Source organism: Chrysemys picta, chromosome 7 (genome assembly GCF_011386835.1).
Source record: "Chrysemys picta bellii isolate R12L10 chromosome 7, ASM1138683v2, whole genome shotgun sequence".
Taxonomy (NCBI): Eukaryota; Metazoa; Chordata; order Testudines; family Emydidae; genus Chrysemys; species Chrysemys picta.
Genome location: NC_088797.1, coordinates 47,435,978 through 47,460,716, shown reverse-complemented (window position 1 = coordinate 47,460,716; position 24,739 = coordinate 47,435,978). Strand labels below are relative to the sequence as shown.

At 50.1% G+C, this 24,739-nt stretch overlaps 1 protein-coding gene across 5 annotated transcripts in view; it reads left to right on the top strand.

Moving 5' to 3' along the window:
- The window catches only part of DCAF1 (DDB1 and CUL4 associated factor 1), a 112,117-nt gene that overhangs the window by 15,601 nt on the left and 71,777 nt on the right, over positions 1-24,739 (top strand). For 2 of the 5 annotated variants that reach the window (XM_005285282.5, XM_042861762.2), the window contains exons 3-5: positions 4,948-5,024; positions 8,424-8,497; positions 18,840-18,953. In XM_005285282.5, coding sequence (XP_005285339.2) covers positions 4,948-5,024; positions 8,424-8,497; positions 18,840-18,953 — 265 coding nt within the window. The remainder of the gene's footprint in view (positions 1-4,947; positions 5,025-8,423; positions 8,498-18,839; positions 18,954-24,739) is intronic. The other 3 variants (XM_042861764.2, XM_065551353.1, XM_065551354.1) reach the window with 3 other exon arrangements.

The following is a 24,739-nucleotide window of genomic DNA, read 5'->3' as shown; positions in this document are numbered from 1 at the left end:
TTAACAACACCTGTTGAACTAAGCACTTGGGAAGGGAAACTTAATTATTCACCACTCCCACTTCTTCAGTTAAGGGTTGACAGAGCCACCAATCAAAATTTGATTTATCCAACCAAAAAGGAAAAATGGGACTAAACACTCAAGGCATTTTTTTGGGGGTGTGGGGGAGGGTTGAGGGGGAAAATCAAACAAACTTTCTTGGAGGGTGGTTGTGGGTGAGGCAAGAACTCTTTCAGACCACTGTCATGCATTTTAAAGAAACAAATTTCTCTTTCCACTTCACAGGTCAGCTTTAGAAAATGAGTGCTTTTGAGTTTTGACTAGCTAAGTGATTGCACGCATTCATCTTAGTTACAAACATAGTCCATGATATAATATATACACACCCACACCCTCACCCACCCTAGGTTTGACTATGGTAATGTTCCCTTCCATGGGACCGATTGCTCATAACGTGATTTGACTGCCCACCAAAGCCAGGTGGCCTGATGTTACATGTGTGTTCTGTCCTATCTGTCAGTTCAGTCTGAAATTGAAGCTGCTTGAAAGGCCTAGGGATGTAAAAGTGTAATTAGTTAACCAATAAGCAGTCTTATCGGCTTAGGTCAGGGGTCTCAAACACGCGGGCCACATGCGGCCCGCAGGGCAATTGCCTGCGGCCCGCCAAGAGGCCTGCGTGCCCCCCCCCCCCGCCTACCTCCAGGCCAGGGGTGGGCAAACTACAGCCCGTGGACTACATCCAGCCCGCGGGATTGCCCCCCCATGGCCCCGCAAGACCCGCGCCGCTCCCTGAAGCGGCTGGCATCACGTCCCTGCGGCCAGAATGGGGAGGAGGAGGGGGGGGGAAGCGGAGGGCTCAGTGTTGTCCTGGCTTCCAGGCACTACCCCCCCGCAGCTCCCATTGGCCAGGAAGCGAGGCCAATAGGAGCTTCCTGGAGGAGTGGCAAGCAGCGCGAGGAGCCCTGCATCCCCCCTCCCCCAGGGGCCGCAGGGACATGGTTCCAGCCGCTTCCCGGAGTGGAGCGGCGCGGGGGAAGGGCGGGGCCAGGGCCAGGGCAGGCAGGCAGTCTGCCCTAGCCCCGGTGTGCGCTGCTGCCACCCTGGAGCCGCTCTATGTAAGCAGCTCCGGGCCAGAGCCCGAAGCCCTCCTGCACCCCGCCCCCCACTCCCTGCCTGCACCCCAACCCCCTGCCCTGAGCCCCCTGCTGCACTCCACACCCCTGCTGCACCCCAACTCCCTGCCCTGAGCCCCCTGCCTGAACCCCAAGCTTCTGCCACACCCTGCACTCCCTCCTGCACCCCGCACCCCAACCCCCTGCCACAGCCTGCACCCCAACCCCCTGCCGCACCCCTCCTGCACCCTACACCCCAACTCCCTGCCCTGAGCACCCACCACAGCCCTCTTGCCCCCTCTGGGGGCAGGGAGGGGGGAAAATGGGGTGGGGACTTCGGGGAAGGGGTTGGAATGGGGGCAGGGAAGGAGTGGGAAGAGGCGGGGCAGGGGCGGGGCCTCATGGAAGGGGTGGAGTGGGGGAAGGGGCAGCGATGGGGTGGGGTGTCAGTGATGCGGCCCTCGGGCCAATGAACTAGTCCTCATGTGGTCCTCGTGGTCATTTGAGTTTGAGACCCCTGGTTTAGGTTAACAATTAAACTAAGCTGCCTCCCATGCCTGGGTTCCCTGCGGCCAACCCTGGGCAGCCAGAGTGTCGGTTCTGGGGCCAGCATGGCAGCAGCAGAGGTCTGGTCCGGTGGCTGGAACCCTGAGCACAGGGAGGCAGCAGAGCCCCCCAACCTGGGCCGGCAGCTTGGATGCTGGGCACAGGCGGCAGAGGAGCCCTGCATAAAATGTGGGAGTGCTGCAGCACCCCACCCCAGTTCGCCGCCTATGTGAACTTAACGGTTAACTGTTTAACTGATAGAATTTTAAAAGGTTAAACGGTACTATTTTTAGGTTAAATGGTACTTCCCATCCCTAGAAAGGTCTAACTAGTCTATGGCCTGGTCTACACTAGGAAATTAGGTCTGTATAACTATGTTGCTCAGGGGTGTGAGAAGGCCTCCTGTCCGCATAGGTAAGAATCTTCACTGAAGTGCTATAGCGGTGGTGCTGTAGCAGATTATGTGTAGACAAACCCATAAACCTGATTTCTCAGATCACATTTCCTCCTCTGTCTCCCCATGGTCTCTGTGCTCAACAGGCACTCTCAAAGTGTTAATTCCCAAGGAAAAATTGTTAAGAGTTGACAGTAGAATGTTCTATATAAAGGTGTACCCAATTGTACAACTTGCGGTTGCTAGAAATCCACCAGAGCCCAAATTCAGCAATCTTTTAGTGCAAGATGCAGTTTACTTCTCTTCAGAATCAGGCTGACAAACATGAAATACTGGAACCCTACAGGGCAAAGAGTCTTGTGAAAGTTAATTGTCTCTGGCAAGACAAGTGATTTCCCTGGTCATTACTGATTACCATGTTAAGCTGTTGTTAATATAGTAAAACATGCCCAGATTTGGCAAATTGATGCAGTTCATGATGAAGGAATGTAACAGATACTTTTGCTCCTTTCTGCTCTTCCTCAGAAGCATCCGATATACACCTCTACCCCGATATAACGTGGTCCTCAGGAGACAAAAAAATCTCACCGCATTATAGGTGAGACCACGTTATATCGAACTTACTTTGGTCCCCCCCCATTCCTTGTTCCCTGACCGCCCCCTCTAGAGACCCCTCTCCCTAATCACCCCCAGGACCCCACCCCCTACCCAACCCCCCTGCTCCCTGTCCCCTGACTGCTCTGACCCCTGTCCACACACCCCACTCCCTGACAGGCACTCACCGGCAGCGGCGGGAAGCGGAGCAACATGGCCCCAGCCCGCTGCACTCTGCCACCTCCCAGCCGCAGCGCTCCGCTTCCTGCCGCCAGTGAGTGAGGGGAGGTTGGGGAAAGGATGCCCTCCGTACTCACCAGTGGCGGGAAGCGGAGCGATGCGGCCCCAGCCCGCTCTGCTTTCCTTGCCCCAGTCATGTCACTGGGGGGGAGGGGAGGTTGGGGAAAGGTTCCGCACTCACCTGTGGCGGGAAGCAGAGTGCCGCGGCTGGGAGCTGGCGGAGTGGAGCGGGTTGGGGCTGGGCTGCTCCGCTTCTGCCGCTGCCGGTGAGTGCGGGGGGATCCCTTCCCCCCAAACCACTCCCCTGAGCGACACGGCCGGGGCGAGGGAAGCGGAACGGGCTGCTTCCGGCCCCCTGCTAATCCTCTGGGACTGCGGGGCCCCCAAAATTGCCTCCCCCACAGCTCCTGCTGCCTAGACCCTGGCGGGGGAGGAGCCCCTGACCGCCCCCGAGACCCTCTGCCCCTTATTCAACCCCTCGGGCCCGGCCCAGCACTCTTAACACGCTGCTCAGAGCAGCGTATCAGAGCTTTACCGCATTGTATGCAAACCCGTGTTATATCGGATCGCGTTATATTGGGGTAGAGGTGTATACTGAAAGGTGATGGTGACTGAGTGGAATCCTGCAGGGAAATCCCCAGGGAAAGAGAAGTGCATTTGCTCCTCTAGGAATGAAAGTAGCTGCTCGAGTGGCCTTGCCTAACCTGTAATAGACCATAGGCTCATCATCAGCACCTGAAATATCAAAATCCTGACAAGGACCTATAGACAGACTCTGTAGCTGCCTCAGTGAGACCTAAACTAAGGGGGGAAGGAAAGACACCATGGGAATAAGATGAATTTGCTGAAGGCTTTGAATTTCAGATCTTGACTTTATCCTAATTCATGTATCCTTCTGCTGGAAAACTTCAGAAAAACAGATAGGGGAGCATTTAATGCCAAAAAATTTGTTGGTCTTCTTTCATTTGTAAAGTAATGATCAGTGTCTCTGATGACTTAGCATTTCCCACTCTCAGGTACCTCTTCTGCTCTTCCTAGAGGAGCAGGAACATAGGATTTCTTATAACTGTTCAGGCTGCTAGTCATTGTCTGGAATTTTGCCTATAGCTTTAATGTCATGGCTCAGGCAAGGGGAATGTACAACTTTAAAAAGCTGCTCCCATAACTCTCCTGCCTGGTACAGATGAACAGTTAGTCTGGTGTAAGGCTCCATGGGGGCTGGGGGCGTGGCTGCTTGAGTCTATCCTTACTCCAGCCCCACAACTGCTGACTAATTGTCTGAGGAATTGAGCAGGGGCCCAGCTGAGCAGGGTTAGATCCCTCAATGTTATTTCAGGTGGTTGAGGAGGGGGAAGAAATCAGAGGGTATGCCCCCTACGCCAACAGCCTGAGCAGGGATGGGGTGGAAAGCCTTCTCATGTGACATCTTTACCTCTTGTAGTAGAGTATGTGGTGGTGAGAAATTCCCTCCTCTTTAACCCTCCCTCCAACCCCCCCACCTCTCCAGAGCAAAAATAATAAAGCCTTATGAATTACAGTGGCTCATCTATATGTCAGGGAGGCAAAAAGCAATCTGAAATGCTGTGCCGGGGAGGCTAGAGTGGGCAGGAGTTTCCTACCTGATACCTTGTAGGCCATCAGTGCCAGAGTTTTGAGGTAGTGTGACAGCAGGATGGTTTTTCTCTTTGTGTCCTCACCTTATGCATAGCATTGAAGCAGTTCAGCTGGATGCACTGCCTCTTTCAGAAGAGGAAAAAGTGCTTTCTCTCCATCGTTGGGACTCAGCAAAGAGAAGCGGTCAAGCTACTTCAGTATAGCCTGCTAGCATATCATTAGAACGTTGATATGTGATCAGTGTTTTGGGAGGGGCAGGCATCCTCTCTCACTCACTCTTATATGTATCCAGTGGATGCCTGGAATCTTCTGGTGGTTCACAGAGTACAGTTTGAATGTGAATTGATGGGTTATTATAGTATTTTGGCAAATAGACTGTTTAGGAGCTGTCCATTGGGGAAAGAAAATGCATGTGGCATGTTTACTTGATTTTTACTCCCTCCCTAGAATGTCTGAGTTAATTGAGAAGGAGACTGAAGAATACCGCAAGGGGGATCCGGACCCATTTGATGACAGACACCCTGGTAAGGCCTGGTAAACACAATGCCTTGTGTGTGACCCCAATCTGTTTCAGGAGAAAATTAGTCATTCATATGTTTAAAATATACCCAAAAAACTAGCCTGAAGGTCCTCGCTGATGGTTAAGTCCTGGCATCACTACTCAGCTTACTAACCTTGTTTTATAGTTTTGTCACCTGGCATTTCTGACTGTAAGAGGTCTAGGCTCCAGGCACAATTTTGAATGGCTTTTCTGGATGTTGATGTCAGGACTAATTTGGAGATACTTTTCTTGTGCCTTGTCTGTACTAGAAGCATGATAGCAGCATAGTGTAGACGCAGCCTACAGCAATGTAATGGGTTTTTCCATGGCTGTAAGTTCACCACCTCCCTGAGCGATGGTAACTAGGTCAATGGAAGCATTCTTCCATTGACCTAGCTGTGTCTACACCAAGGGTTAGGTTGACATAGCCATGGTGCACAGTGGTCTCTATTTTTCATGCCCTTGAGCACCAGAGCTCATGAGAACATAAGAACAAAGAACGGCCATACTGGGTCAGACCGATGGTCCATATAGCCCAGCTTCTTGTCTTCCAACAGTGGCCAATGCCACATACTTCAGAGGGATTTAACAGAACAAGTAATCATCAAGTAATCCATCCCCTGTCACCCATTACCAGCTTCTGGCAATCAGAGGCTAGGGACACATCAGAGCATGGTTTTGCATCCCTGCCTATCCTGTCTAATAGCCATTGATGGACCTATCCTCCATGAATTTTATCTAGTTCTTTTTTGAACCCTGTTATAGTCTTGGCTTTCACAACATCCTCTGGCAAAGAGTTCCTGAGGTTGACTGTGCGTTGTTTCAAGATGTACTTCCTTTTGTTTGTTTTAAACCTGCTGCCTATTAATTTCATTTGGTGGCACCTAGTTTTTGTGTATGAGAAGGAGCAACTAATACTTCCTTATTTACGTTTACCACACCAGTCATGATTTTATAGACCTCTATCATATTCCTCCTTAGTCGTCTCTTTTCCAAGCTGAAAAATTCCAGTTTTATTAATCTCTCCTCATATGGAAGCTGTTCCATACCCCTAATAGTTTTTGTTGCCCTTTTCTGTACCTTTCCTAATTCCAATATATCTTTTTGAGATGGGGCAACTAGATCTGCACACAATATTCAAGATGGGGGTATACCATGGATTTATATAGAGGCAATATAATATTTTCTAAAAAAAGAACAGGAGTACTTGTGGCACCTTAGAGACTAACAAATTTATTAGAGCATAAGCTTTCGTGGACTACAGCCCACTTCTTCGGATGCCACAAGTACTCCTGTTCTTTTTGCGGATACAGACTAACACGGCTGCTACTCTGAAACATGATATTTTTTGTCTTCTTATCTATTCCTTTCCTAATGATTCCCAGCATTCTGTTAGCTTTTTTTGTCTGTTGCTGCACGTTGAGTGGATGTTTTCTGAGAACTATCCACAATAACTCCAAGATTTCTTTCTTGAGTGGTAACAGCTCATTTAGATCCCATCATTTGGTATGTACAGTTGGGATTATGTTTTCCGATGTGCATTACTTTGCATTTATCAACATTGAATTTCATCTGCCATTTTGTTGCCCAGTCACTCAGTTTTGTGAGATCGCTTTTGTAACTCTTCACAGTTTGCTTTGGACTTAACTATCTTGAGTAATTTTGTATCATCTGCAGATTTTTCCTTCTCACTGCTTAACTCTTTTTCCAGGTCCTTTACCTCTGTTGACCTAAATTTTAAATGTAAACCTGGCCTGGGTCTCCAGATATCCAATTTGGAAGAGGTTAGAGATTGCAGTCTGACTCTCATGCACCCTCTAGTGGCTGGACATAGAACAGCACTGCAGCCACAGAGAATAGATTGGTCCTTCAGTATTCCAGGGCTACAACAATGATAGTGGCTTCTAATGGCATTGAGTGAAAATTCTTTACATTTTGGCTGGAGGCACTGTTTTAGGGAGGTGGAGCCCTTAGGCAGTATGGGTGTGGAAGGAAAAATGCTACCTCAACAAGGGTGGATTTGATTTAAATCATGGTTTTCTACAGAAAAGTGCATTCTTGTTGGTTGTTATAACCTTAATACATCATCTTCACATCTCAGAGATAGATGTAGGTTTCATTTTTAGAAGGTACACACTACATTTTTAAACAGATATATTTTTTTAAAACTTTTCAGATTAGTTTTACAGCTATATCAGAAAATGAATGAATGATTGGTTATTTCATTTACCAAAGGTAATTGAAGCAGATATTTATGAAGTCATTGGGAGGTGAACTATCTCCAATTCAACAGGTTAATCATTAATATTTGGAGGAATTTCTTGCCATGCTGTATTAGAGGGGGCCATCAACAAGCAGACATTTAAATTGTTTTATTTAACTAAAACAACAACTTAAAGTATTTTGGACTTTTTTCTTCAATAGCAAACATATAATATTTTAACAAAACAAGCATATGTCCTCGCTTCTCACATTTATCTCCGGACACCTTCTCCTTGTCCAGATCTATTCCGCCCCCAACCATCTTTTATTCATTGAACTTGTTGAAACTTTGCACTTTTAGAGAGAGGTTAGGGATTGATTCTATATACACAAATTTGCAGAGGGACAATAGAGTTGAGGTCTATTATTTCTCACCTCTATATATTTATTTATTTATTTATTTATTTAAAAACATTTTTGCTGTTAATAAGCATGTTACCTCTAGAGATACAAATCCACAGTTTGAGAACTACAAAACTAAGCATCTCTGATGGTATCTTCTAGACTGAGCACTAAGTCCCATTGGGTGGATAGAAAGATTAACCCAAATAGAAGCCTGTGGAACCCCATAAGATTGGGTCCTTAATCCATGAACTGTTGGAACTCATTTACAAAACTTTTTTTTAAACATTACATGAATATATTGTCTCATACTATAGAATTAGGATTTATCATTCCTATTCCATGATGAGATATCTTTGAGTTATAAGGTATCTTATCTAAAACTATCTTTAGATAGGTTTTTTCCTCAAAAACCTTTTATCAAAAAAATCTGATTTTTTAATAATTTTTTTAAAAAATCATTGATTTTTATCCACCCTGATCTCAACTACTGAATGTCTTAATTCACATGATTTCTCATGTAAGTCGTCTTTTGTGTAAGATTGATCCTGATAATTGGGGTATCCCACAGCCGGTTTTTCTGTGGCATGACCTAGTTTTATACTTCAGTGTTGGCCATGAAGCCTAGAGCTCATTAAACGACAAGCCATTTAGAGCTGTCAAGTTTACCAAGCAACTGTCTCCTTTCTTTGCTCTTCCATTCATTTTTGGTTGTAGGATTTTGTTTAGCTAAGGAGGTTTGAATGACTAGCTCAGCCCCTTCTTTGTGCCTTACCAGGTCGAGCAGATCCAGAGTGTATGCTGGGCCATCTGCTGAGAATACTTTTCAAGAATGACGACTTCATGAATGCGGTAGGTTTGCCATTTGCATTTATCCTAAGAATAATAGTTGGCAAATGATGACACTTCCCCGTTACCTGTAACGGTTTGTCTTTATCTGCCCTGGGCTGGTTATCCTCACTGCTTGTGTTTTTTGTTTTTAGTCCAGTCCACGTTGGAGTTTTTCTACTGTTAGGAATATTTCTTCCAAATGCTGGTTTTAAAACAGGGTTAAATGTGGGCTGGTCCACACTAACTCCCCAGTTCGAACTAAGATACGCAACTTCAGCTACATGAATAACATAGCTGAAGTCAAAGTATCTTAGTTCGAACTACAAGGTTCTTACCGCGGGTCCACACGCGGCAGGTAGGCTACCCCGTCGACTCCGCGTACTCCTCTCGCGGAGCAGGAGTACCGGTGTCGATGGCGAGCACTTCCAGGATCGATTTATTGCGTCTAGACAAGATGCGATAAATTGATCCCAGAAGATCGATTGCTTACCGCCGAACCCGGAGGTAAGTATAGACGTACCCTGTGATTTGCCTCCCTCTATTAAAGTGGAGGGAAGGAAGTTTTCTAAATGTAAATCATCATGCACATACTGATTGGCCTCTCAGAGTTGGTAAGACAACTCCCACCTGTTCATGTTCTCTGTATGTGTGTATATACATCTCCCCAATATACGTTCCATTCTATATGCATCCGAAGAAGTGGGCTGTAGCCCACGAAAGCTTATGCTCTAATAAATTTGTTAGTCTCTAAGGTGCTACAAGTACTCCTGTTCTTTTTGCGGATACAGACTAACACAGCTGCTACTCTGAATATTGATGTACAGTAACTCCTCGCTTAACGTTGTAGTTATGGTCCTGAAAAATGCGATTTTAAGCGAAACAATGTTAAGCGAATCCAATTTCCCCATAAGAATTCATGTAAATGGGGGGGGGGGGGGGTTAGGTTCCAGGGACATTTTGTTCACCAGACAACAGACTATAGAAGTTCTAAGCGAACAATTTAATACTGTATATAGCAATGATGAGGTGGTGAAGTCAGAGGGTGGGATATTTCCCAGGGAATGCCTTACTGCTAAATGATGAGCTAGCACTCAGCTGAACCCTCAAGGGTTAATGCATTGTTGTTAATATAACCTCACACTCTACAAGGCAACACGAATGGAGGGAGGGGAGACAGAGCGACACACACACACACACACACACACACACACACACACACACACACACACACACCCTGTGCGAGAGAGAGAGATGCGTATTGCCCCTTTAAGTATTCTGACCCCACTCTAAGTACATTGCCTTTTTAGGTAGATTAGCAAGTTGAGACAGCAGCTGCTGCCAGCAAGCTCCCTCAGTCCTGAGCCCTGTAGTGTCCCCCCAACCCCCATGGAGATAAGGTACAGGAGATGGGAGTACAGGAGCAGGGGGGGAGGGACACCCTGACATTAGCACCCCTCTTCCGCTGCCCCTCCCCCCGCACAGCAAGCAGGAGGCTCCCAGTAGTAGCTCCAAGGCAGAGGGCAGGAGCAGCACATGGCAGTGGGGGGGAGGGACAGCTGAGCTGCCCGGCAATTGATAGCCTGCTGGGTGGCTGCAGCACAGAGAACTTAGGGGAGCAGGGACCTGATAGGGGAGCTGCCGGTCAACCCTGGTTCCAAGCCCCCACCTGCTAGCTCCAATGGGCTGCTTTTTCTGCAAGCAGTGGACAAAGCAGGCAACTGCCAAACATTATAAGGGAGCATTGCGCAACTTTAAACGAGCATGTTTCTAATTGATCAGCAACGTAACAACGTTAACCGGGAGGACTTACTATAATATAAATAAGAAAAATGGAGTCAGGCCTGGTCAAGATTTTGCCAGGTAAACTGTTAAAACAGTCTCTAATACTAGTTTAAAAACCATATAATGCAATAATTCCAATGATTACGGGCTACGCCTATGGATGCTTTTACATGCTGGACTGGTTGCGTGAGCTGGAGAAGAAAATGAGTTTCTTCTTCCAGTGATTGTTCACGTCCATTACACATTAGGTGTGCGCGCGCTGCATGCACGAACATCTGAAACTTTTTCCCTCGGCGGCTCCCGTTGGGCCGGCAGGGCCCCCCCCCCGCCAGAGCGGCGCCCTGCTCTAGGGTATATATATCCCTGCAGGCCTGACCCTCCCTCAGTTCCTTCTTACCGTCCGTGGCGGCGTTGGAACAACTCTGTCTCTCATCTGAGAGTGTCCCTTAGCATAGTCGTTAGTGTTATCTTTACAGTTATCAGTTCTTTAGTAGCTAGTGTTAAGCTTAGCAGTTATCAGTTCTTTAGAAATACTCAAACTTCTTGTATTAGGTGTTTGGTCAATCCTGGCACCGGCCCTGGGCGGCGGGGCATGCCGCACACCCAAGGCTTCAAGGCTTGTGCCACGTGCCGTAAGCCTATGCCACTAAGCGATCCACACGACTCGTGTCTCCGTTGCCTGGGGGAAGCACACCAAAAAGAGCGCGGCAAGATCTGTAAGGCTTTCAAGCCCAGGACTAAGAAAGAGAGACTTTCGCCTTAAGCAGCTGCTCATGGAGACGGTGTTACAGCCCTCCACTTCGACGGCACCGTCAACCTCTGTGTGGAGTGCCCCGGCATCAGTCCGTGATCCGGCGCCGGCGGGGCACCCTAAGCCCACGGCACCGGATCAGCGAGAACACCTCCGGCATCGGTCGTCTTCGCCGACAAAATCGAAGGGCCAACCCAAGGCCCGAGGACGCTCCCCGCATAAGAGGGCAGCGCCCACGAAGACCTCGAGTGCGCCTAAGGCCGTTGTGGTCCCGGCACAAGTCCCGGTGTCAATGGCTCCGGCGCCGAAAGGCCCTTCGAGCCCCGGGATAGGCGCGTCGAGTGAGGAGGAAGGGCTGGAGGATCTTTTGGAACAGCCCTCCACCCCGGACACATTTGAGGCAGCAAAGGACCTCATTGAATTGTCCACTGAGGGCCCCCTCCAATCCAAAGACGTTCCGCCGAGACTGCCATCCAGAGACAAGCCGGCAATGGTGCGCCCATCACGGTCGCCATCTCGGCACCGTTCACGGCGCCAGTCCCGATCGAGCTCCGCCTCGGTGGACTCCCGGCTTCCCTCCGCGCAGAGAGCTGCACAGCCGTCGGGCCTCAATAAGCGCTCGGCACCGACCCAGCAGCCCTACTCGAGTAGGCACCGGGACGTGTCAGTTACACAATCCCCGAGACCGACCACCCGTAGTCGTTCCCGATCCTGTGGTCACCGGTACCGATCCAGGTCCAGATCGGCGAGATGCTGGTCCCGGTCACTGAGGCACTACTCTCCGACCCCGGACTGGCATCGTCCCACGGCACCGCTGTGGCCTTCCAGATCACCGTCCGTGGTTTCAGAGGCAGACTCGGGCCGATACAGCGGATATGCCCACAGGGCACAGGCCAGTAGGGACCACGAAGCCGCTTGGCATCCTTAATGGGGCCAGCCAGGACAATGGCCATTCTGGACCCCTTGGGCCTACCACCAGCAAGGCCCCCCATCCAGGACCTCGAGATCTGGGCCCTCGGGACACCGGTCCCGCTCTCCGCAGTGGCGCCCGCCCTCTCGCAAGGAGGCCATGGTCTCCAGACCACCGGAGCAAGAAGGGGCAGACTCTGCACCGAGCCCAGTACTGTCTCAGACCCACGTCATGGGACGGGCCCCAGAGGAGCGCCCAGTCGATGAGGAGTTGCAGGAAGATGAAGATGCGCAAAAGGCCCTGACCTCTTCCTCCTCACCAGACGAAGCCGTGGTGGGCACAACAGTGTCTGGCCCTCCCCCGATTGATCATTGGGTGCACCAGGAACTGCTCTGCCGTGTAGCCCTCAATCTGGGCTTGCAGGCGGAGGAGACGGTAGAGCAGGAGGACCCCATGGTCGACATCTTAAGCCTGGAGGGCCCCTCCAGGATCGTGCTCCCGATCATAAAAACGGTCCAGTCCAACTACAAAACAGTATGGCAAACGCCGGCCTCCAGTACACCAACTGCGAAAGGCGTGGAGAGGAAATGCTTCGCCCCATTTAAAGGGTTTGACTTCCTCTTCTCTCACCCAACTCCCTCTTCGCTGGTTGTCTCTGCGGTCAATGAACGAGAGCGTCATGGCCAACAAGCCCCGGCCCTCAAGGCCAAGGACGCGAAACGCTTGGACTTATTTGGGAGAAAGGTCTACTCGTCCGGGGGCCTCCAGTTGAGGATCGCTAATCAACAAGCGATTCTGAACAGACACAACTTTAATTCTTGGGCATCAGTCTCCAAGTTTAAGGAATCCCTGCCTCAGGACTCACAACCTGAGTTTACGGCTCTAGTGGACGAAGGGAAGGAAGTAGCCAAAACCTCCCTACAGGCCTCCCTTGACTCCGCGGACGCAGCTGCTAGGACAATCGCATCAGGGGTAGTAATGAGACGCTCGGCATGGTTCCAGGCTTCCGGCCTTCCACCAGAGGTGCAAAACACCCTCCAAGACCTTCCGTTCGAGGGGTCAGGCTTGTTTTCGGACCAGACGGATGCCAGACTACATAGCCTCAAAGACTCTCGAGCGACCCTCAAGTCGTTGGGAATGCATACCCCAGTGACACAGAGGAAACCCTTCAAGCCCCAACCACCACAGAGGCAGTACCACCCTCGTCCTCAACAGGAACCGTACCGCAGACGTGGCAGGGATAACAGGCGGAGACATGACAATACGCCTAACCAGGGCCAAAGTCATGGCCAAGGCAAGCCGCAGCCAGGAAATAAGCCAGGGTTTTGAAACTGCGATCGAGGACAGCGTACCACACTCTATTCTGGATCCACCTCTATGTTTCAGGGACTGCCTGTCCCGTTTTTACCGTGCTTGGTCACATATAACATCGGACCGCTGGGTCCTGTGCATGGTGGAGGCGGGCTATACCCTTCAGTTCTCCTCGCCCCGTCCCTCTTCAGGGACCCCTCTCAGGGGCAACTCCTCATGCAGGAGGTGCGGACCCTCCTCACAGTAGGAGCAGTGGAAGAGGTCCCCCCGGACCTAAGGGGGAAAGGATTCTACTCCAGGTATTTCCTGATTCCCAAACCAAAAGGGGGCCTCCGTCCCATTTTGGCTGATCAAAACACGTTTCCGTATGGTCTCCCTTGGAGCTATTATCCCATCCCTGGATCCGGGAGGATTGGTACGCTGCCCTCGATATGAAAGATGCGTATTTTCACATCGCCATCCGTCCGGCCCACTGGCGGTTCCTGCGCTTCACCATCAGCCAGCGCCATTTTCAATTTACCCTGCCCTTCGGCGTGGCAACGGCCCCACGAGTGTTCACAAAATGCATGTCCGTGGTGGCAGCTTTTCTTCGGAAGAGAAAGATGCGCGTGTATCCGTACTTGGACGACTGGCTCCTTGCGGGCAGGTTGGAGGCCGAGGTCCGCTCCCACGTGACGCTGGCTCTACAGGTGTTCTGCAAGCTTGGCCTACTGGCCAATTTGCCCAAGTCCTCACTGATCCCCACGCAGAGACTGGACTTCATAGGAGCAGTCCTGGACTCGGTGGCGGCACAGGCAAGTCTTCCATTGTCACGGTTCTTGGCCATTCAAAGGGTCGTAAGCGCCGTCCATCAATTTCCCACAACCACGGCCAGGTGCTGCATGCAACTCTTGGGGCACATGGTGGCCTGCACACATGTAGACAGACATGCCCGCCTAAGACTCAGGCCATTACAGTTGTGGCTGGCCCAAACGTATCGCCCCAACAGAGACCCTTTAGACCTGGTGGTGACAATCCCGGCTCGGATGTTGAACTCCCTCCGCTGGTGGCTCGATCAGCAGCAGGTTTGCGAGGGGGTCCCCTTCGCTGCCCCGCAACCCACTCTGACGTAACAGATGCGTCGGACCTGGGTAGGGGGGCGCACCTGGGGGACCTGCGGACCCAGGACTTATGGTCCAGGGAAGAAAAGTTGCTTCACATCAATCTGAAGGAGCTAAGGGCGGTTCGCCTCGCCTGTCAGACCTTTCATGCCACCATAGAAGGCCACAGCGTGTCAGTTCTGACAGACAACACTACCGCCATGTTCTACATAAACAAGCAGGGTGGGTCCCGATCCTCTTCCCTCTGTCACGAGGCGTTCCGCCTATGGGACTTCTGTATAGCCCATTCAGTCCACCTAATCACAACATATCTCCCAGGGGTCCAAAACGGGTTAGCAGACCGCCTCAGCTGGTCCTACCACATGCACGAATGGGCATGGAGACGGGACGTCCTGCATTCAATCTTCCCGAGGTGGGGGTTTCCCCTGGTGGATCTCTTCGCCACCAAGGGCAACAGCCAATGCCCTCAGTTTTATTCTTACCAGAACCTCAGCCCGGGCTCGTTGGCAGATGCCTTCGTGATTCCGTGGGGCGGGAGCCTGAGGTATGCCTTCCCTCCATTCCCGCTCATCCACAAGGTCCTCCTCAAGACCCGCATGGACAAGGTGGCAGTCATCCTCATCGCCCCGGCGTGGCCACGCCAGCATTGGTTTACGACCCTGCTGGAACTGTCCATAACCGCCCCGATTGCCTTCCCCCTCCATCGCGACCTCATCACACAGGACCGGGGTCGCCTACTCCACCCGAACCTACCGTCGCTACATCTCACAGCGTGGTATCTCTCTGGCTAAACGATACGGAGCACAGGTGCTCTCACCAGGTCCAGCAAATTCTCCTTGGTAGTAGGAAGCCCTCCACAAGAGCGACCTACCTTGCCAAATGGAGGAGGTTCTCCCACTGGTGTGAGCCTCATCACATACAGCCTCTGCGGGCCTCAGTCCCATCAATTCTGGACTACTTGCTGCACCTAAAACATCAAGGGCTTGCCCCTGCCTCAATTAAAGTGCATCTGGCTGCCATATCGGCGTTCCATCCTGGGGAGTTGGGAGTTTCGGTGTTCTCCAACCCCACAGTAGCCCGATTCCTCAAGGGACTGGAAAGGGTGTTTCCCTATTCGTGCCCGCCGGTCCCTGCGTGGAATCTCAACCTGGTCCTAACTAAACTCATGGGGCCACCCTTTGAACCCCTAGCCTCTTGCTCCCTCATGCACCTCTCATGGAAGGTAGCGTTTCTTGTGGCCATCACATCGGCCAGGAGGGCATCGGAATTGAGAGCCCTCACTTCGGAACCTCCTTATACAGTTTTTCATAAGGATAAGGTGCAACTGAGGCCACACCCTAAATTCCTTCCAAAGGTGGTCACGCATTTTCACTTGGGCCAAGACATTTGTTTACCGGTGTTCTTCCCTAAGCCACATAAAGACCCAAGCCACCGCAGCCTGCATACCCTCGATGTCCGTAGGGCCTTGGCATTTTATCTAGAACGGACCAGGCCATTCCGCAAATCAACTCAACTGTTTATTGCCATTGTGAAGCGAATGAGAGGCCAGCCTATCTCCACGCAACGCTTGTCAGCATGGATTGTGCTTTGCATGTGCACGTGCTATGAGCTCGCCAAGGTAACAGCCCCGGAGATCCGGGCTCGCTCGACTAGGGCCTGTAGTAGGTTTGGGCTGAGGTTCGGCCCTCAGCGGGGCTGTGGGGTGTCCCAGCGCCTCGCTCTGGTCTGGCAGTAGTCCGGGGCAACGGGCACACAGTTAGGGGCTAAGGCCCATAAGCAGGAGATGAGTCCAGAGGTCCAAAACCCAGGCCCTTAAGTAAGGGCTGAGGCAAAGTCTATAGCGGCCCGGGCCCTAAGTGAGGGCGGGGCAGTAATCAAATAGTCAATCAAAGGCCCAGGCCCTTAAGCAGGGGCTGGGTCGGGGTTTGTAGCAGCCCAGGCCCTAGGTCAGGGCGGGGCAGCAAGCAAATAGTCAGTCGGAGGCCCAGGCCCTTAAGCAGGGGCTGGGTCGGGGTTTGTAGCAGCCCAGGCCCTAGGTCAGGGCAGGGCAGCAAGCAAATAATCAGTCAGGTACCCAGCCTCTCTAGGCCAGGGGAAACAGGGGGAGTCTGCCACCCAAGGAGTGGGTGGCAGGGGGGACGCAGGCCCTCCCACTCCACTGCGTCCCAGCCCGGGGCCCTAGCAGCGACGGAAACTTGCTGCTGTCAGTGGGGATCCTGGCCGCAACACACTGACATCGGCTCTGGCAGTGCAGCAGCCAGACTGGGGTCGGCTGCCCCCGAGCTACTTCCACACTCCCCCTCGGATGGTACCTGGGCCGTCTTAGTGTCGTCGGTGCTCTCCACCAGCATTGGCTCCTCTGGGTAGGTGGCGAAGGGCAGGCTCGGCTCCTCCTCGGGGTAGCTGGCACGGGGCAGGCTTGGCCAGTCCTCCTCGGGGTAGCTGGCACGGGGCAGGCTTGGCCAGTCCTCCTCGGGGTAGCTGGCACGGGGCAGGCTTGGCCAGTCCTCCTCGGGGTACCTGGTAAGAGGTAGGCTCGGCCGGCCTGGTGACTCAGCAGGCCGGTCGCGGCCCGCAGCTGTTTTCCAAGCGGGAGCTCGGCCACGGACATCTGCTCTCTCCGCCGGCCTGGGCTCCACTGAGCTCTGCAGGCGAGCTTTTATACTTCCGGGTCGGGGCCGTGACCTCAGAGGGGCGGGCGCCTGACCCGGTGGCTCCGCCCACGTTGGGATTCGGGGAGCTTCGGCCGTCAGCGGGGCTGTGGGGTGTCCCACCTCCTCGCTACAGGGCCCAAGCGTCCTCGGCGGCTTTCTTGGCGCAGGTTCCACTCCAGGAAATCTGTAAAGCGGCCACCTGGTCGTCGGTGCATACGTTCACAGCCCACTAGGCGATCCATCATCAGACCAGGGAGGACGTGGTGGTCGGCAGGACTGTGCTTCAATTGATTGTTCCTTGACTCCTACCCTCCTCCAATGGTAAGCTTGTGAGTCACCTAATGTGTAATGGATGTGAACAATCACTCGAAGAAGAAAAAACGGTTACTTACCTTCTGTAACTGTTGTTCTTCGAGATGTGTTGTTCACATCCATTATACTTCCCACCCTCCTTCCCCTCTGTCGGAGTCACCGGCAAGAAGGAACCGAGGGAGGGTCAGGCCTGCAGGGATATATATACCCTAGAGCGGGGTGCCGCTCTGGCGGGAGGGGGGGCCCTGCCGGCCCGACGGGAGCCGCTGAGGGAAAAAGTTTCCGACGTCCATGCACGCGGCGCGCGCACACCTAATGTGTAATGGACGTGAACAACACATCTCGAAGAACAACAGTTACAGAAGGTAAGTAACCGTTTTTTAGGGGACTGAGCAGAGGACTAAGAGCTAGGAGTTACTGGTTCTTTTCCTGCACAGCTAATGCTTTGTACTTACAACATTTTATTTAATATTTAAATTGCACTAGCACCCAGAGGCCTGAATTAATATTGGCCCTATTGTTCTAGGCCCTCTAAAAACTCACATTAATACATGAACCCTTCCCCAAATTGCTTGCATATCACTTGTCAGACTATAAAGAATCAGTGAAAAGAGATACAAATAACTAAGAAAAAATCTTGTGCATTGAATTTTCTAAACGAAGTAAATGCCGGTTATTCTCCTCTGCCTTAAGCCATCATTGATTAGCTGGTTTCGTATAGGCATTGTAGCCTTACAGATCAATCCAGGGTGGGCAGTATAGAAGAGAGAACTTTATTTGGCTGAGAAAAAATAAGTTGTGCTGTCCTTCCACTTCTTTTCTGATACATCAGAGAGGAAAAGTCACCAGGCAGTTGGCTATGCTCTCTCTGAAGCTATGTCTATACTATAGATTATGTCATCATAACTTACGTTGCTCAGGTGTATGTATAAACCGTGATCCTGAGCAACATAAGTAACACCCACATGAGCACTGTCCACACCAGCGCTTATGTCGGCAGGAGAGCTTCTCCCATCGTCATAGAGTGTCTTCATCAGATGCCCTGCAGCAGTGCTGTATATGTAGACAAGCCCTAAAGTGTAGGTCAAGGATTTACACCAGGGGTAGGCAACCTATGGCATGGGTGCCGAAGGCGGCATGCGAGCTGATTTTCAGTGGCACTCACTGGCCACTGGTCCGGGGGGCTCTGCATTTTAATTTAATTTTTAATGAACCTTCTTAAACATTTTAAAAACCTTATTTACTTTACATACAACAACAGTTTAGTTATATATTATAGACTTATAGAAAGAGACCTTCTATAAACGTTAAAATGTATTACTGGCACGCTAAACCTTAAATGAGAGTGAATAAATGAAGACTCGGCACACTACTTCTGAAAGGTTGCCACCCCGATTTACACACTGACAATACTACTGGTATCTTCCCCTTTGCTCCCATGTTTTGTGAAGCTAGGGGAGTCACTAATGATTTCACTGTGTTGCACTGTTTTGAGTCAGAGTTGAATTTCTGGCCACTCCTATTCCTGATATTCTTCCCCCAGCTGGTGAATGCTTATGTGATGACAAGCAGGGAACCTCCATTAAATACTGCTGCCTGCCGACTCCTTCTGGACATCATGCCAGGACTGGAAACTGCTGTTGTCTTTCAGGAAAAGGTACCATGTAAACCAAATCAAATCAGTAACAAAGAACTTCTGTATCACCATACTGACAGGCGCCAATTCTGTGGGTGCTCCAGGGCTGGAGCACCCACAGAAAAATTTAGTGGGTGCTTAGCACCCTCTGGCAGCCAGCTTCCCCCCCCCACTCTTCCCAGTGCCTTCCGTCCACCAGCAGCTCTGCTGATCAGCTCCTCTCTCTCCCTCCCAGCACCTCCCACCTGCCGCAGATCGGTTGTTCCATGGCGTGCAGGAGGCGCTGTGGGGAGAGGGAGGAGCGGGGACAGGGTGCGCTCAGGGGAGGGTTGGAACTGGGTGGGAAGAGACAGTGAGGGAAGAGGTGGTGCGGGGGTGGGAGCTTGGGGGAAGAAGTGGAGTGGGTGCGGGGCCGGGAAGAGGTGGGGCAAGGGTGGGGGCTTGAGGGAAGGGGTGGAATGGGGGCAGGGCATCGGCCAGAGCAGGGGTTGAGCACCCCCAAAGCAAGGAGGAAGGCAGCACCTGTGACCACACTGGTCGACAAGAAGTCAGACACAATCTCCTTTAGGCATTCTAGCCCCTGGCTCCCATTCAGACAACCAAGTCTGATATAGTGAGAGGTTAATGAAAACCCATTTCACCATATGTGAGGTTCTTACTGTTCCCAAAGGATCAGACACTTACCCCAGATCAATATGTATCTCAGATTGTATACAAATATCCTTCTGGCAGCCAATCCTTAGTAAACTAACTAAAGATTTAATAATAAAAGAAGAGAGTTATCAAATATATCATATACACACAAATGATTGCAAAGTCTTTATATCAGGTTTATAGCAGTGATGGAATAGATGCAGGCTTATGAAGTCTCTCTGGTAACTTCCAAAAAGTTGGAGGGTCTTCAATCTATAGTTCAAGATGCTTCTTTTAGTTGTAAATCCACAGTCCAGAGAATTAGAGCAGGAAAGAGGCAAATTAGGTGTGTCAAGGGTCTTTTATTTACTTAAATTTACGGTCCCAAACAAAGCCCACAGCCGCTGAATGTGGAAAGTTACTGGCCCAAGATGGAGTCCAGGGTCACATGAGCATATTACGTGCCTTTACATGTTTTGGTGAATCACAGGGGGTGGCCATTGGCATCTGAGGCATCCTCTGGAAGAGCTATCTGGACAGGATGAGTTTCTTCAATGGCCCATTCAGAGAGTGGAGTGTACTTGATAGGCCATCAACACATAACTGTCTAGCCCTAATGTAAATTCTCTCTGGGGGGTGTCACACAGGAATACAACACATGATTAAGATACAAGTACATAGCCAATATTCATAACTTCAGATACAAAAATGATACATGGCTATAAACAAAAAAAATCATACTTAGCAATTGTAATTTTTCCATTGACATCTTATATGACATACTTTGTACAAGATTTGTTGCAATTGTGTAACAGTGGTAGCAACAATGATACAAATGGTACTTCTGGGGGAATTCTGCACCACTACGTGTGCACAGAATTCATGTCCCCTGCAGATTTCTTTGCTTCCCCACAGAAAAATGACTTTCTGACAGGGAAGCAAAGGGAAGCTGCAAGAGCAGTCACACACCACTCCCTACCTGTGCAGGTACATTGTTTCAGGCACCCAGAGCAGCCGGCGGAGAGGTAAATTACCGCAGGGCTGGGGACACCCAAGCCAGTGGCTCCTACCCTGAGCCCGGATCAGCTGCTAATCCTGGCTGGGCTGGAGGCAGGAGAGGATGGGACTTCCTCTTCCCCTGCAAGGAGAGGCTGGGGCTGTGTCAGACCCACCCTCAGAAACCTCCCCCAGCTGCAGGAAGCTCAGCATCCTCCCCTGCTTCCTGCCCCCATCGCTTCTCAGCTCCGGGGAGAGGGGGGGTGTCACTGTACAGGGAGCTGCTCCCCCATCTGCCCAACCCCCGTGCATCTGGACCTCCCATACCTACCCCCGCCAAGCCTCACCCCATACATCCAGAACCCCCCTAGCCCACCATACCTGAACCCCACCCCATTGAACCCCAACCCCTGCATCTGGAGCTCCCTGCACCCAGACCTCCTGCCTCCGGACCACCACCCCTGCACCCAGACCACCCCCCACTGAGCTTCCTGCACTCAGACCCCCACTCTGACAAGCCCTCTGCACCACCCTGAGCTCCCACATCTAGACCCCCACGCCACTGACCGCCAATTAGCTGCACCGAGCCCCCACCAAACCCCAGTTCCCCAGCAGCCCGACCCCTCTGCTGAGCCCCAACACTTTCACCTGGAAGCCCCTGCAGAATCCCATTGCCCCTGCATCTGGAACTGCCCACTCCCTCCCCCCCCCCTCCCCCCAGGAGCCACACCTAGACCCTTGTGAGTGTGGATTTTCATATATCTGAATGATGAAGGTGGGTGTACTTAAATTTTTTTAGTGTAGACCTGGCCTATGCCAGTAAATTTTATATTGTAGACCAGGTCTAAGGGCAGGTCTACACTTAAAACACTGCATTGGAGCAGCTGCAGTGAATCAGCTTTGCCTCTGTAGTGCTTAAATGAAGACACTCCTGTGCCAATGAGAGAGATTCTTGTATTGGTGTAGCTAAACCACCTCCCTGAGAGGCAGTAGCTATGTTGATGGGAGAAGTTCTCCCATTGCCATAGCTCTGTCTGCACAGAGGGTTAGGTTGGTATAACTGTCTCTTAATGGTGTGGATTTTTCACACCATTGAGCGACATAGTTATATTGATATAGGTCTGTAGTGTAGCCCTGGCCTTAGTGGTTTGCTCAAGGTGCCATGCTGTGGCCATTGAACCTGAGTGGCACCCATGTACTGAGAGTTTGAGTCCTGCCCTATACAGCTTATTGAGGCTTTGTCTACACTTAAAAATTATGTCGACCTAGCTACCTTGCTTAGGGCTGTGAAAAATTTAGTGCCCTGAGCACTGTAGTTAGGTTGCCCTACCCCCCCCCCAAACTCCCCGGTGTAGACATGGCTAGGTTGGCAGAAGAATACTTTTGTCGATCTAGCTACTGGCTCTTGGAGAGATGGATTGACTCCATGACACACACACAAACGCTTCTGTCCATGTAGGAAGTGTCTATGCTATGGCGCTGTAGCAGCTGTAGTGTAGACCTACCCTGAGAGTATGTTCTGAAAATGATTTACTCTCTGAATTTGCTTCTGCAGGGGCTCCTGAAAGTTTTGCCCTTACAGCAGTCTATAAACTACAATCAACATATAAAAATGTTACTCTAATCCATAAGACAAATTTTTTTAGATCTTTTTCACCTCTTTTAAAATGGAAATTTTGCTGCTACCACCACACCATTTTAATGCTGTGTCACATTAGGATCCAGGATAGAGTTGGTGGTGTAAATTGGGGTAATTTGGTTAAAGGGTTTCTCACATACAGGCCCAATCCCTCAACTCCTTATTTGAAGGGAGAGGGGTGATTTTAATATTCAGATTGTTCTAAAATCCATATGCATAGTGAAACTGTCTTGAAAATTGATATTCCACAATAGGGGCTGGGTTAGAATTTGGAAGAAGGGGAGGAGAGAACCCATTGATAAATTAGTCAGTTCACTCCTCAGAGCTATTGTGTCTGGCTGCATTACTCTTCATGGGTTTGATGATTCATTTGAGAACATCCCATTGAGGTGAATAAGCCATTTCAGCTTCTGCAATGCTTCTGTGCTGCAGTATTAACTGCAGAGGGTTCAGAGCCCCCTGGCTGTCTTCACCCTTTTCTTCTCCCTGTGTTCCTGATGGAGCTCAGACTAATAAGGAAGTTTAATTTCTTGGGTGTGCAGAAATGTCCTTCTCAAAAGCCAGCTGACAGGGCAGAGAGCTTTGCCACACACATGCTATAGTTTGTCTGCTAACAATGTCATGTATAAAATGTCATGTATAGTGTACAGACTTATTTTTTACTTAAGAATAAACTCATTTAAGACAAAATTGGGTCCTTTGAGAAACAAGCATTACAGGAGTCAGTACTCTAACAGTTTCTAGTTTACATATTGATGTACAAAACGATTTACTGATTTTTTTTTTTGTCAATATATTGAAAATGCCCAGAAAACTTCCTGCATAATCTGTTAGGGTTATAGTCTCATCTATATCACATCACAATTTCTTAAAAGAATACTCCCACATGCATGCAGTGGTGTGGTCTGGAGGAATGAACAAAAAATTGGGGGGAGTAATAAATAATGAATATTCTGGATTGCTTGGTAAACTAGGTGCAAGCAAGCAATATACATTTTAATATGGCTAAATGTATACATCTAGGAACAAAAAATGTAGGCCATACTTACAGGATTGAGGATTCTATCCTGGGAACCTGTGACTAAAAAAGACTTGAGAGTTGTGGTGGATAATTAGCTGAATATTAGCTCACAGTGTGATACTGTGACCAAAAGAACTAATATGATCCTGGGCCACGTGAACAGTGGAATCTTAAGTAGAAGTAGAGAGATTATTTGACCTTTGCGTTTGGCATTGGTGTGACCACTGCTGGAACCCTGTGTCCAGTTCTGTGCCCACAATTCAAGGAGGATGTAGCTAAATTGGAGAGGGTTCAGAGAAGAGCCGCAAAAATGATTAGAAACAAGAGCCTTATAGTGATAGGCTCAGAGCTCAATCTGTTTAGTTTAACAAAGAGAAGGCTAAGCGGTGACTTGATTACAGTTTGCAAGTATCTGCATGGCGAAAAAATATTTAATAATGGGCTCTTCAATCTAGCAGGGAAAGGTATAATGTGATCCAATGGCTAGAAGTTGAAGCTGGACAAATTCAGGCTGGATATAGTACAAATTTATAATAGTGAGAATAATTAACCATTGGAACAATTTACCAAAGGTTGTGGTGAATTTTCTCCATCACTTACCATTTTAAAATCAAGATGTTACTAAAAGATCTGTTCTAGGAATTATTTTGTGGAATTTCTATGGGCTGTGTTGTAAAGGAGGTCAAAGGTGGCCAAACTTACGGATCCTCTGAGCCACCTAGGATAATCCTCGGAAGTTCGAGAACTGGGTGCACCACAAGAGTGGGGCTGAAGCTCCAAGCCCCAGCAAGCACTTCCCTCGGGACTGAAGCCTCTAGACCCCCTTCCCTGCTGGGCAAAAGCCCCTAGTCCCACTATCCTGCTGCAGGGCAGAAGCCCAATCTCTCCCCCTCTCCCCCCCAAGTCTGGTAAGTGGAGAATGGCGGGTGGGCGGGGATCTCAGCGAGCTGCACTTTAACTGTAAAAGAGTCACATGTGGCTTGCAAGCCCCAGTTTGGCCACCCCTGGACTAGATGATCACAATGGTCCCCTTCTGGCCTTTGAATCTGTTAATCTGTGAAAAACAAAGGGTTGGGAGACAGCAAGTCAGTTGCACTTCTCTGCCCATTCTGTAAAATTGACACTATGTCTATGTGACAGCCTATTTCAGCATAATTTATGTCACTCACGGGTGTGAATAAACCACCGCCCTAAGCAACGACAAGTGCTCGTATGCACAGTGTTACGTCTGCGGGAGGAGCTGCTCCCGGCGGCATAGCTTCTGCCGTTCGTGGAGGTGGTTTTATTATGCCAATGAAAAAGCTCTCTCCCTTCAGCATAGAGTATCTTCACCAGATGCACTGCAGCAGCGCAGCTGCATCGGTAGGTGTAGACATGCCCTAAGACAATACCAACCTCCCGAGGTGGTGAGGGTTAACTAGTTAATATTTATAAAAAGCTACATAAGTATCAAGTGTGATATTATTTACTATTAAAATTAATTCTCAGTAGTGACTCTAGGACAACCTGGAAAGGAAA